Below are 12,384 nucleotides of genomic sequence, written 5' to 3'. Positions count from 1 at the left end.
CTTGGCCTCGTGTTTTTGTTCTCATGATGAAATGTACAAGTACATCCCATGTGCAGCTTCTGGGCTGATTTTGGGCAGATTTTCTTTCAGTTTACTTCTAACAGGTTGTTGTGGAAATTCTGCAAATTGTGGAACTGACACACAGGAGACTCAGATAACTTGTGTTGAAATGAAGCTTACTGATATCAGGAGAACTGATACTAACACAGCAACAGTTCATTCGTGCAGTGCCAGCACCGATTCTGATGAGATGTCCGCACCAAGAACTATATAAGGAAAATGGAAGGTTACTGGCTTGCGTCAACCATGTATGGCGCCAGCCAGTCCGTCTTTCACTATCCCAAACAGAAGATGCTAACCTTGGATACCACAGAATCCTCTAGCCTGTTTGACTCTTAAGCATTGCTTTGTCTGTAGGAAGACTGGAAAACTAGATATGGTCACTGAGAGCTCAGAAGCTCCTTCAGGACATTGAATGACAGAAAAGTCAAAATCCACAGTACAATACAATACAGTTGCTTTCTCTTGCCCAAATGTAACCATAAAGCAGTGGCCAAAAAGTCAATTTTGGTTAATCACAAAGGATTTTGTTCCAGAAGTTTTTAGGTCTGTCTCTGTGCCGTTTGGCATATTGTAAGAGAAATGCTTTTTGGCTGCTGCATAGTAATGGCTTTTTTGGGCAAATATACCATGTTGCTCATTTTCTTCAAGTGCCTCCTTATTGTGCATCTTGAAACAGCCACCCTGATCAATTCCTTGCACCTTGAACAATTTTTCTGGCAGTTGTGGCTAAAACATTTTGTGTAATAATTATATTCTCTGAAATAGCCAAAAAAAAAAAGGCTAAACTAAAGGCTTAACTAAAAAAAAGGAAGGAACAATTAAGGTCAAAAATGTAAATTTATTAGAAAAAATGAAAACAATTACAATAGAGCTATCTGACATGACTAAAAACTACACATTTTGCATAAAGAAAAGATATGAATGAAAATGATTAAACTACAAATTTGGGAGCAAACAGCAGGTCATGTTGTTATGAAGAAGACAATCAAAATATTGCTCTTCACAGCCCACTAATATGCAGTCATGTGTTTAGTAGACCATATCAAGAAAGTCCAGTTTAAAACCCAGAAAAAAGGCCTTTCATGGGATTGACAAATCTACTTCCAATTCTTCATGTAGTCGTCATCAGAGGTCAGATAGTTCCTCAATGCTGCAGCAGGTCCCGGACCCTGGGGGGAAAGAACGACAAACCTTAACATTATGGGGATTGTGCAAATAAAGAACTTCAAAGATTTTCTTATTTCTCGTAATAAAAAGAAATCCTTTCCGGCATGCTATTTAATGCCACTTTAATGAGTCTCAATTTAAGTGTTCAATAGGTTAAAATATAATCTTGTGTTCAGAACTTAATTCGGATTTTATGAGGACAATCCGATCCAGTGTTTTATCGCCATCCATATTTTTATTTTTTTTACAGCTTCATCCAAGAAAATATATGTCGGGAATGTACGACTTCTTTCTAAAGTACTATTGATCCGTTTTATTTATTATTTATTACTATTTATGTATATACTGTATATATGTCTTATTTTATTTATCTTATTCTAGTGTTGTCTTCTTTATGTTGAATGTCGCAGCGTCACACCAAGACAAATTCCTAGCTTGTGTAAAACTGTGTATTACATGAACAATGGCAATAAATCTGATTCTGATTTTTTACCTCAAGACTAAAAGCGGTAAATAAGGTGATTTGTCAGAACGCACGCAGTAACAATCATGTGTGAACTTACCTTTTGAAAGTTGTATTTCTCGCCACTGTCATCATTAAAGCTCGGACCATCGTTCTATGCTCAGGAGCTCTACTTCGAAAATGAGCGTCGCTCCTCCGGGAATCTTTGGAGGAGCTCCGCGGTCTCCGTAGCCTAAATCAGCAGGAATGACAAGCTTCCTCTTCTCGCCCTCACACATCCCCAGCAGGCCCTGGTCCCACCCTTTGATCACCTGGCCTTTGCCAAGGGTGAATGTAAATGGTTTGTCGCGGGAGATACTGCTGTCAAACTCGGTGCCGTCCTCCAGTTTGCCGGTGTAGTGCATATTCAACACATCTCCTTTACGCGACTTGGTGGTACAATGATCCACCCGTTTTTTAATGCCGATCTGCAGCTTCTTCTTCTCGGCTCCCTTTACCGTCACTGCACATAGCGACAGTACGGCGAAGGTAAGCAAAACCAAAATACGCATGGCTGCAGTCAGCTGATTGTTTAACAGGTAAAGTCCGTGTTCTACGAAAGTCGATCAAATGTGATGTCTGACTTCAGTGCGGCGAATTTTAGTATGGAAATCTGTACCGAAAGCGGAAGTACGTTCATCGTGATCCGGATGTATTCCTTCTTCTTCTTTTTCGTCTTCTTCTCTGGATTTGTATTACTGCCATCTTCAGGTCTTCTTCCCAACTTGTTTCGCCAGCTTGCAAAATCGTTCAAAAAATACTTTCTCCTGACCTAACTTAGTGCCCCAGGGAAGACCCTACTGTATGTCCGCATTTGGCTAATATTCCTATTAAAATATCACTTCAATTTTGTTCTCAAATACGCAATAACTTGACCATTTGAACGTTATTATAATTTTAACGAGTAGAATAAATCAAATTAGCATGAAATTCCACTTTTAACAATCATTTGGAAAAAGATTATAAATGGTGAATGAATAACTTAACAGAACCTAACAAGGTAAGGACCACATCCAGTCCTGTAGGTGGCAGCAGTGCGCATTAAGTCGCCGGCGGTTCGGGAAGAAGAGAATTGTCGAATACAACGCTAACTTCAGTTTATTCAACGCGTTACGCCATTGACTGAGACCCAGCGGTCACCTGGTTGAGGTTATGTGAGTTAAGCTTTTATTTATTATGACTTGGATGAGAAATTTGACATATGTGGTACTATAATACGCCTTTGTATGACTTACTGATGGTGAACCTTCGTGTCATTACAGGACATAAAGCGCTGCTGTCCGGATAACTTGTCAGTGTGAGTCCTGTTTCAACAAAATGCTGTCTCGTTTGATCTTCAGCCTTATTAACAACCTCCGCGTCGTTGAGAAGTTGGCGGAGTCTCGGCCCATCCGCAGAGCGGCCCAGATCACCGCTTATGCCATCACCAAGGCTCAGATAGCCGGTCGGGACGCCTCGCAGCGGGCGCTGCGTTCACAGACAATCCAGCAGGTCCGAGAGGAGGTCGGCAAAGTGCCCGGTGACCTGGGGGAAATTGGGGGCCGCATCCGGAGGGTCAAAGACACATTTGTGAATGAAGTGAAGGATGGATGGAAGGATGGTTCCCGACAGATCAAGAAGTAAAAGAGCCTGACTGAATGGCTGCAGGACATTTAAAGTAACTGAGAGTATTTCGGACACTTGAAGATAACTCTAACATCTGCAACATCAGTCACAACGTGGTTTTATCACTGTTTAGCCATGTGGAAATGTCTTGGATTGTTTTGTGTACATCAACCATCTCTAATATTATTGAAATCAAAAGTGAACATGTTTCTCATCAGTGGCCACATGGAACTACAACTAATGCCTAATATATTGATTTGTTCATTGCCTATGTGTTTGTTGTTCATTCCAGATGTTCTGTCACTGAAAATCAAAATTTCAGCAATATTATTATATAATATATAATATTTAGGGTTGATTCATGACACAGTCAAACCAAAGGTTGGTGTTTTCGTGGCCAATAGTATCAGCATTTTTTTTTGCTGCTGTGCAGAATAAAAGTTTTCTTCTATGTGCAATCTGTCACAAACATTGAAAAGACAGTCTTGAAATGATTGCTTTATGGCTGAGGTTTGAAATGAATAAAATGTAAAGCCGTACATGAACATTGTTTTGCAGGTTCGCAACCAAAGAAATAACAAATACATGTGATTTTAAATATTTGGGAGGGATAGAAGAACATAGCCAAGTGGTTTACACTGGATTGCTTTATTTTATTTGAATAAACAAGAAAACAGTTCAAGAGAGTTTGTTGTAGTAATACTTATGCAGACTCACTGGCCTGGCAACTAAATATTAGTCATTACGCAATATTTCACAATGAAATAAATCTTTAACAAGAGGCAGAGGAGTTACTGGTATTAATTTCTGACAGTATGAGCCAATGCATATGCACTGATATGGCAGATGACCATATAAAAATAAATCTCTAAACAGGAAAAACATACATTTGAACTCGTATTAATATAAGAAAGGAAATGACAGCAGTAAGGAAGGAGCTTTTTGGGAAGAGAACATGACACTAATGGTTGTTCCACGTCTTAAATGGTGAATAATCCGACACCCTCCCTAAGGTTACACAGACAAAAAGAGCCTGACAGAAACCACAGGAGGTCCTCTTTCTGTTCTCCCCAACTCAGCCTGGTTGTTACTCATTCACTCTGCATCCAAATACACACATTAAAATGCTAAAACATGAAAATTAGTGAAAAAGCACCAAATTAATAACAAAAACAACAAAAATATTTATCAGTTTGAGCTTGATTAAAGACTATTTGCCACCCAATTGAGGAGATTACATGAAGAAACCAGCCTCTGGACCGACCTCACTCCCTCGTTTCCACAGCATCCTCAGCAGACCTCTGTTTGGAGGCACCAGTGTTCTCTCTGATATGGACTTAACTTATTGTAGACATACATTTTAAACATAGGGAAGTGCCTGCTCCCATTCATACGCACAGAGCAACTGGCACCAGTACAGGACAATTATGACGTCTAAGTTTACCAAAGCATTTTGTACATTTTTTGCAAAATTGTCAGTGTGCAACATTACCACACATTTTATTCTGGAAACCTTTTCGCAATGTGAATTTAAAATCTCTCTTTTCTTTTTAGAAATAGCGTTGTTCTGTCCACTCAGGCAATGTAACCGGTGGCAGCATACGCACTGATATGGCAGCACACCTTCAAGTAAACAAAGTGGCAGCAACACCATTTCTCAAGAGTCATTTTAACAACTCTGTGCAGCAAAAAAAAAAAAGATGAGATATGTATTCAGCTGCTTCAACATCAGTGCTGCTTCAATCCAAAGGCAGTTTCAACAGTAGAGATTCTCATATATGCAAGTAACACACGATCAGAGAAAAATGCAGAAGTTCTGAAAAGGTAGGGTTGATGAAAAATTCTCCTCTGCAGAAAAACTGGAGATTTGTGAAGGAACAAAGGGACAAGTTGAAGGGACGAGGTGGACATGTGTATCATATTGTGTCTTCACATCCATAGGTTGGTGACGGTGAGGCTGAACAGTGTGATCAGCATCAGGCCCAAGGAGGAAATCGCTAAAAGAGAAAGAAAAATTCTAAAATTTACAGGAAAAACGACAGAGTCTGATATTTTATGATATAGTTCATTCTAGCAGGTTCCTTAACTCATAATTAAGATATTATAGATACTTGTATTAATGAGATATACTGAACATTTGCTGGTGCTCTTTTACTATTATTGGATTTTATGTAATTATATTGGTACCTGCACCCGATGAGTTACAGTCCATATCCACCAGGGAGTCCATGTATCCCTGGCCCAACCACTCCTGGTAGGTCTTTCTATCGCCGACACCAATGAGGCGAACGGTGGAGTCCTTGAAGATCAAGTCGGTGCCCGAGTAGCCCTGCGAGTCAAACATCTTGAAACCAGGAGCCATGTCGCTTCCAAAATAGGTCTGCAGGAAAGCAAAAGGTCAGGGATGAAAGTTTGGAGTCATTTAGCCACACTTATACAAAGAGGACTTCAATTTTTAAGAGGAGGAAGTGCCGCTTGAATATAATGATGCATTTAAATGGCAAAGTTTTACTTTCTTGCCAGTATTGGATTCTTTTTATGACTTCAAGACCTGTTCTGTCCTGTTCTGTTCTGAGCGTCGCAGACCGAGACGGAAATCCACAGCTCCCATGCTGACCTGTTATTTCAGTCATGCTGTGCTTTAATTAAAGTCTGCCATGTAAAAATAGACTCTGTGGCCATGTGAGCAAGAGCAAAACCTTATTTTCTTTGCGTGTTGTTAAACGGTTAGATTCCAGCTTACATGAGGTGGGAACAAGATTTAACATTTAGCAAAGGGTTGAGAAGAGAATGTTTTCCCAGCCGGCACGTTCCCGATGGCAAAAGAGTCTTACCTGTGCACGGTCCAGAAGTCCGTAGATGGCGTGGACGTTGGTGTCAGGGCGAACCATCACAGCATGTGAAGGAACTCTTGCCAGGTGACAATATTTGTACTGCGTCACCTCGGTGCGGGAGCCCTGAGGGCACAGCAGCTGAAAATCCTTCGACTGTAGCCCCGTGGTCCACGACTCCCCAGAGTTACCTGCCCAAATGCACAGTGTCGGCAGGTTTATTTAGTTACTTAAAGGTGCGATACTCCAAAAGGAGCCAGATTTAAATATCTCACCATCAGTGTTTTGGAAGACGGTTGAGTGTTTGACGAAAGCCACCTCTCCATCTCCTGTTGCCAAACACCTGAAAATAAACCGTTTGGATCAACCAAGAGCTTGCAGATGAATGATGGTTTTACAACAAATAGCATTTTAAAAAAGGCTCATGCTTCAACACATTAGAAAGGACAGTGGGAACCGTCTGCCACCGTTCGACTACCTGAAGGCTCCGTCGTATCCATCGTATCTGTCTTTTCCCTTCTCACACTTATTCTGTCCTGCACTGTCTCCCACACACAGACCACACAGGTTCTCAGGAAACCCGGGCTGGTTGGCTCCTGGCACACAGCTCTGCTTGAAGAAGTCTCCCACAGCTAAGCATTATGGGAAACAGCAAACGGTAGGTATGGTAAGGGTCGGAGATCGACTGCAGAACTCAACAACAGGGCGCTTTTGCCGTCAACCCCATCACACACACCAGCACAGCTACACACCTTGTGGCATCTGACACTGCTGAGGTGTGATCAGGCCTCTCTCCATCAGTGTTGAAACGGGAACATTCCATCCAGCCGTGCGACCGTACCCAGTGTGACACGACTTACGGCCTCGCAGGTCATCGAGGTTACGGATGTCCTGGTTACTCTTTTTCACCACAGCGATCGCATAGTAGATGGAGCCATCGAGGTCCTCTGGAGAAAAAAAAAGTTAATATAGTTATTGGTCTATCATTGAAACCTCTTGGGGTCGTCTCTCTGTGTAGTTTTACCTGTGTAGCTCTCGCCTGTAGCAGGAACCAGGCCGTACTCCTTGCCTGCCGTGTAGATGTAACCACCATCTAGCGTGATGGCATCGGCCTCATTGTTCTACACAAAGGCAAAATTGAAATATATAATGGCGTTCAGCCAGGACATCTTGGTAATCGCGACTGCCGGTACTCTTTTTTAAGTCTGTTATAATGCGCTCAAACTTTGCCTCAGTCTCACCTCCTCTTTTCAAAGGTGTCAGAGTCTATGGAGACTCGCTTTGCTCTTTCCAAAACAGTCTCCTGAGGTGTTACACTGACCGTTGGGGGGAGAACCGCAATTTGATTGAGCATTTACCTTGATTTTTTTCATGCAGTCGGTCTCCGAGTCGCCGTAGATGCACTTAATGGCTGGAGTCAGGCCTTTCTTCTGGAATTCAGAGCCCATGTCACCACATTTCTGCTGCTCGCCGCTGGACACCACGCACCACCGGAGGACATCTGTGTGTAGGCAGGCAGATGAGTGGGAGGTGAGAAAAAGAAAGTAGCTGGCATACAAAAAAAAGAAAAATGGATTTACCTTCTTTTTTACAGTCCATTGCTTTCATAGTGTTGTAATAGTTCTGACCCATCCACTTCATGGGATCATTGGACTCCACTTCTTGAAACATGGTGGACGATTCAGAGAAGAGTACAGTTCCTCCTCCGTATCCTTCCGAAGAAAAAAACTTGAATTCTGTCTTTTGCTGCAAAGAGGATATTATAGTCAAAAGGAATGTACGACTTTGAATGCTGAGATGTTTCAGCTTCATATGGAAACTGTTCACAACTGTGTTCTTATAAAGTAAGACAACAAGAGCTCGGCAGTTACGTTAGAACTGGAACCAGGACTACGTTCCGTCTCTCGATGTTTTATTTTTATTACTAAACATCTAAAACATCGAGTTTTACAAGACAGAGAAGACAGAGGGTCATTTGTGTGTTGAGTGTTTGCGTACCCGCCCCTCCTCCAGCATGTTATACACCGTAGATGGACTGATGTCATTTTGGACCACGATCCCTCGGAATGGGATGCGGACCAGATGACAGGTTTTCCACTGGGAGACTGCAGCTCTGGTGCCATCACGACACAACAGTTCATAATCGGATGATTTCAGTCCCTGCGCCCATGCTGGACCCTGGCCTGAGGAAGAAAAGCCCAGTTAACCAACAGCTACACTGTAAAAAACGCTTTAGACTTTCTAGCAAACTCACCATCGCTGTTCTCTAAAACAGTGGTGTGTTTGATGAAGGCCACCTCTCCGGCATCTTCGAATAAACACCTAAAGAGGCAGAATTTCATGTTGATAGTGGCTACTTCTGCATGTGAGAGCAGACAAGGCGTCAATATAAGTTACCTTAATGCTCCTTCGTAGCTGTAGTACAACTCCTTGTTGCTCATCTCACACTTGTGCTGCCCCAGACCATCTCCCTTACACAGCTGGCACAAAGATGGAGGGTCGCCCTGCGCTGTTGCTCCTGGCACGCAGCTGGCATTGAAGAAATTTGCCACTCCTGTAGGTGCAAACAAACATTAATTGATCTTAACGTGCGTATGGACAATCTGCCATTATGTGCTGGATATGTTCCCCACCCTCTGGGATGTTGCAGCCCATCACAGACATGTAGCCTTGGTCCATGAGGTATCCTATGGGCATATTCCAGCCAGCTGTTCGGCCTTTACCGGTGTGACAGCTCTTTTTTCCTGCCAGGTTCTTGACGGTGATGCCTTGATTTGCTTTCTTCACCACAGCAACCGCATAGTAAGATGCGCCCGTACCTGCGCAAGAACAGGACAGCGTTCAGACTCACCTGCAGCCCCCATCATATGACAGGTAACTGTCAAACAGGAGGCCTACGCGAGTATGTGGTGTGATTATTCAGTCAATATCCACAACTCAGAATGGCATTCCTGCCTCAGATAAAACAATTTTAAATCGGAAACAACTTGATTAAAAACCTGCCGTCAGAGAGGAAAACAATAATGATCGATGTCTTTAGTTTCTTTCCAATTATGGTGGATTAAACCTTGATCGACTGGAATTTCTATGCAACGCTGATTTGTCCTCAGCTTTTACACAAGGTTTTAATTAGATCTTGATACATCTGCAAAAGACAGCTGACAACTCTGCTCTGCACACTTATCTTACAACAGAAATTTGGGATTTAAGCACGTGTTCACTTCAGGGTGAGCTTAGCTTATCTTAGCTTCTCTTAGCCTAGCCTGACAAAGAACTGTGAGTCATGTTTAGTATCAGTGTTAAGGTGTTATTGTGTGTTGTTGCAGGCTAATATATAAGTGTAAAGGATTTTAATCAGTCTTACCGTCACTCTTTGATTCACTGGCAGCGACCTGGATGGAATTCATTTTCCCATGTTTGTAGATATCAGATCCAAACATGGAAAAAGCATCTGCTGCTTTTTTCTGCAGGGATACAAAATGATGACATCGGTGTTGGGGAATTCACACTGACAAACAAATATGCACAATATTAAAATGGTAAATTAGCTAAATATCATAAAACCTTTGATCACCATGAACATTATAATGTTCAGGATTCATTTTACTGCCACTGAAATCACCTATGTTACATTTCTTTATTATGCAATCTAGCTCCTAGAACATTTTTGCAAGGGTAAGCACTGATAAGTGCTGCTATATATTTTATTACTTGTTCCAACCTATCTTTCCATGATGTTTGTGTCTTTGAGCAATGCAATGTTATCAGCTGTAAATGAGACCTAAGTTCTTCAAATATGACATCCAATTAGAACCCAAAGCCTACCTCTAGTTTTTGAACGCATCCCTCAACTGTGACTCCGCTGACACAGCTGACGGAAGGACGGATGGAGGCTTCAGCCAAAGCCTGGGACATCGCTTCACATTTCCTGTGCTCTGCATCTGAGATGGTGCACCATCTGATGCTGCTCTGAGCAAACACTGGCACACAGAAGAAACCAGTTATCTATCTATCTATCTATCTATCTATCTATCTATCTATCTATCTATCTATCTATCCATCCATCTATCCATCCATCCATCCATCCATCCATCCATCCATCCATCCATCCATGTACACGACACACATATACAGTATATACACATATACACACACACACACACACACACACATACACTGACACTCTCTCTCTCACACACACACACACACACACACACACACACACACACAGATAAACTTCTTTTGAAAATCAATTATGTGTTTAAAAATGCAATGCAAAAGTCATCCCATATTAATTAATGGTTAAATTTTAATAGTTCCAGCATCTTCTAAAATGCTCAAACGCCATTGATACAATTAGGTTATAGCTAATAAATCTAAACAATTATTCATTAGTTGTTTTTTTATTTTAAACAGCTATGAAGTTAAGCGAAAATACATTTGAAAAGTAATAAAGCAGATCAAAAGGTGTTTTTCAATTTATTGTGGGATGGAAATATAAAATAGCAGAAACAATTTTGGGGGGTGCAATGGATCTAAAATTACAGATATATCATATATAATATATATTTTATCGTAATATATATTACAAGACTAACCCTAACCCTGGGACAACTGTTTTCCATGGTCACACAGATCATAAATAGATCGTAAATATTAAAAAGATCATAAATATTTTACATGATTTTAAAGCTGCACATAGAAACATTTACTACAGTATTGACTTTTGAAAACACTCACCAGTTTGTAGTATAAGAAGCAGAGCTCCAGCTGTCCTCCACATGGCCATGGTCCTTGTCTCTCTCTCTTTCCTTCCTCCCTCTGGATGAATTCTTCTTTATATCACCGATGTCCAACTTGCTATCTTGAACAATCAGCATAAACTCCTCCTAGAATTGATCACACAGGTCATATTTTTTACTGGTTTACAACCTGGTGTTCCATAATGTACCATTTGTGAATTGCAAGACGTGAGCAGAAAGCATGCCTGGCGTACCTGGACTGACACGTCTCTGGTGCGTGGCTGCAGGCCAAAGTCTGGACAGAGAGGTCTTTCAGAGTTCCTGAGCCCCACCTATGCTCTCCTCTCTCCCCACTCCTTCACTTCTCTGGTGGATTTCCACTTATGAGCGAAAGGAAAGAAGGGATTCAGACCAGCACAGAGTAGCCGTTGGTTACTTATTGAGCGTTGCTTGTTTGCTTTGGTGCATCATCAATCATTACCCAGCTAACACAGGAGGTCATTTTCTCACTGTCAGACCATTTTTTCAAGTTATAACAATTTAAGTGACCAGCGACCAGGAACCAGCTGGATGAAGCTTGATTAATGATTTAACAACACATAACAAATCAGTGAACAGAAACTAGCTGAGCTTCACAGTATGTGAATTTATGGTACACAATGTGACTTTGTGGCAAATATGACATTATGGCAATGTGATGGAGTCATTACATTTGTTTGATTTACAGAAAATGACAGTGTGTGCAGACTGTAACAGCTGATCCTGCAGTGTTCGAGTCTCATAAACCACAAGCAATTACAGCCGAAGGCTTGACAGATAAGTAGATCCCGGTTTCCTTGATAATTTGCTGCGTTGAACCCAATGCCCCAGAGGAACCCAAGAGACACTGCGAAGCTGTAAATGTTAGAAATGCTCATCCTGAAACTGACATCAGGCAGTCTTGTCATTTTTGAGTTCATGAAGAGAGCCTGAAAGTCTAAAGCTGTAATCACCATGTAATCATGTGAGCAGCAGCCATAGTAGCATTTCAACAATGGAAATACTTTTTATTTGCAATTAGGATTTGCCTGCTGCATGTATTTTTACAGGAAATTCATACAAACCTGTTAAAATTAAATATTTCTAATGTCAGCTGGGTCTCCTTTTGAGTTTATGTAGAAAGTTCATATTTTTCTCATCCTTTTCGATCTTTCTTCTTCAGGTTTTGTGCCACAATCAACAGTTCTTCCAGAGGACCAGTTAACTGGTAAAATACAAAGGGGATTGCAGCCCTTCAACTTTATTTGTAAGTAGGATATAACAAAGTATAAATATTTATTTAGCACTATCATTTATTCATTATGGAGAATGTTCATAAAAGCTCAGCATCTCTAGAACTGCATAAGATATCAACAGACATTAAAAAAATCTATATTGAAGGTATAAGAAGGCATGATTATTTATAGTTGCACAATGATGCTCATCAGACCATGGA

At 41.2% G+C, this 12,384-nt stretch overlaps 3 protein-coding genes across 3 annotated transcripts; 1 reads left to right on the top strand and 2 right to left on the bottom strand.

Moving 5' to 3' along the window:
* Positions 1-881: 881 nt before the first annotated feature.
* fkbp2 (FKBP prolyl isomerase 2) lies at positions 882-2,358 on the bottom strand. Its single transcript, XM_057039393.1, has 2 exons — positions 1,794-2,358; positions 882-1,232 (listed from the first exon to the last, which is right to left on the bottom strand). The coding sequence occupies exon 1, from the start codon at positions 2,242-2,244 to the stop codon at positions 1,828-1,830; it is 417 nt and encodes a 138-aa protein (XP_056895373.1). The 5' UTR covers positions 2,245-2,358; the 3' UTR covers positions 882-1,232; positions 1,794-1,827.
* Positions 2,359-2,727: 369 nt separating this feature from the next.
* On the top strand, positions 2,728-3,608 carry ncbp2as2 (NCBP2 antisense 2 (head to head)). Its single transcript, XM_057039395.1, has 2 exons — positions 2,728-2,886; positions 2,995-3,608. The coding sequence occupies exon 2, from the start codon at positions 3,050-3,052 to the stop codon at positions 3,353-3,355; it is 306 nt and encodes a 101-aa protein (XP_056895375.1). The 5' UTR covers positions 2,728-2,886; positions 2,995-3,049; the 3' UTR covers positions 3,356-3,608.
* Positions 3,609-3,966: 358 nt separating this feature from the next.
* Positions 3,967-11,319, bottom strand: meltf (melanotransferrin). Its single transcript, XM_057039390.1, has 17 exons — positions 11,165-11,319; positions 10,909-11,057; positions 9,994-10,148; positions 9,533-9,632; positions 8,802-8,987; positions 8,566-8,722; positions 8,423-8,490; positions 8,167-8,351; positions 7,749-7,914; positions 7,527-7,669; positions 7,193-7,289; positions 6,921-7,115; positions 6,647-6,800; positions 6,444-6,511; positions 6,172-6,359; positions 5,525-5,717; positions 3,967-5,334 (listed from the first exon to the last, which is right to left on the bottom strand). Exons 2-17 carry the CDS (start codon positions 10,955-10,957, stop codon positions 5,267-5,269), a joined length of 2,172 nt encoding a protein of 723 aa, XP_056895370.1. The 5' UTR covers positions 10,958-11,057; positions 11,165-11,319; the 3' UTR covers positions 3,967-5,266.
* Positions 11,320-12,384: the final 1,065 nt, after the last annotated feature.

Source organism: Takifugu flavidus, chromosome 7 (genome assembly GCF_003711565.1).
Source record: "Takifugu flavidus isolate HTHZ2018 chromosome 7, ASM371156v2, whole genome shotgun sequence".
NCBI classification, from domain to species: domain Eukaryota; kingdom Metazoa; phylum Chordata; class Actinopteri; order Tetraodontiformes; family Tetraodontidae; genus Takifugu; species Takifugu flavidus.
Note: the sequence above shows the minus strand (reverse complement) of the source record. Positions and strands in the feature narration are given on the sequence as shown.

Excerpts from the sequence above, each read along its gene's own strand:
- fkbp2 (XM_057039393.1), bottom strand. The coding sequence starts at position 2,244 with ATGCGTATTTTGGTTTTGCTTACCTTCGCCGTACTGTCGCTATGTGCA.
- ncbp2as2 (XM_057039395.1), top strand. The coding sequence starts at position 3,050 with ATGCTGTCTCGTTTGATCTTCAGCCTTATTAACAACCTCCGCGTCGTT.
- meltf (XM_057039390.1), bottom strand. The coding sequence starts at position 10,957 with ATGGCCATGTGGAGGACAGCTGGAGCTCTGCTTCTTATACTACAAACT. Across the intron at positions 9,633-9,993 it reads GATGCGTTCAAAAACTAGAG|AAAAAAGCAGCAGATGCTTT; the intron begins GTAGGCTTTGGG and ends GTATCCCTGCAG. Across the intron at positions 8,988-9,532 it reads CAGTGAATCAAAGAGTGACG|GTACGGGCGCATCTTACTAT; the intron begins GTAAGACTGATT and ends GTTCTTGCGCAG.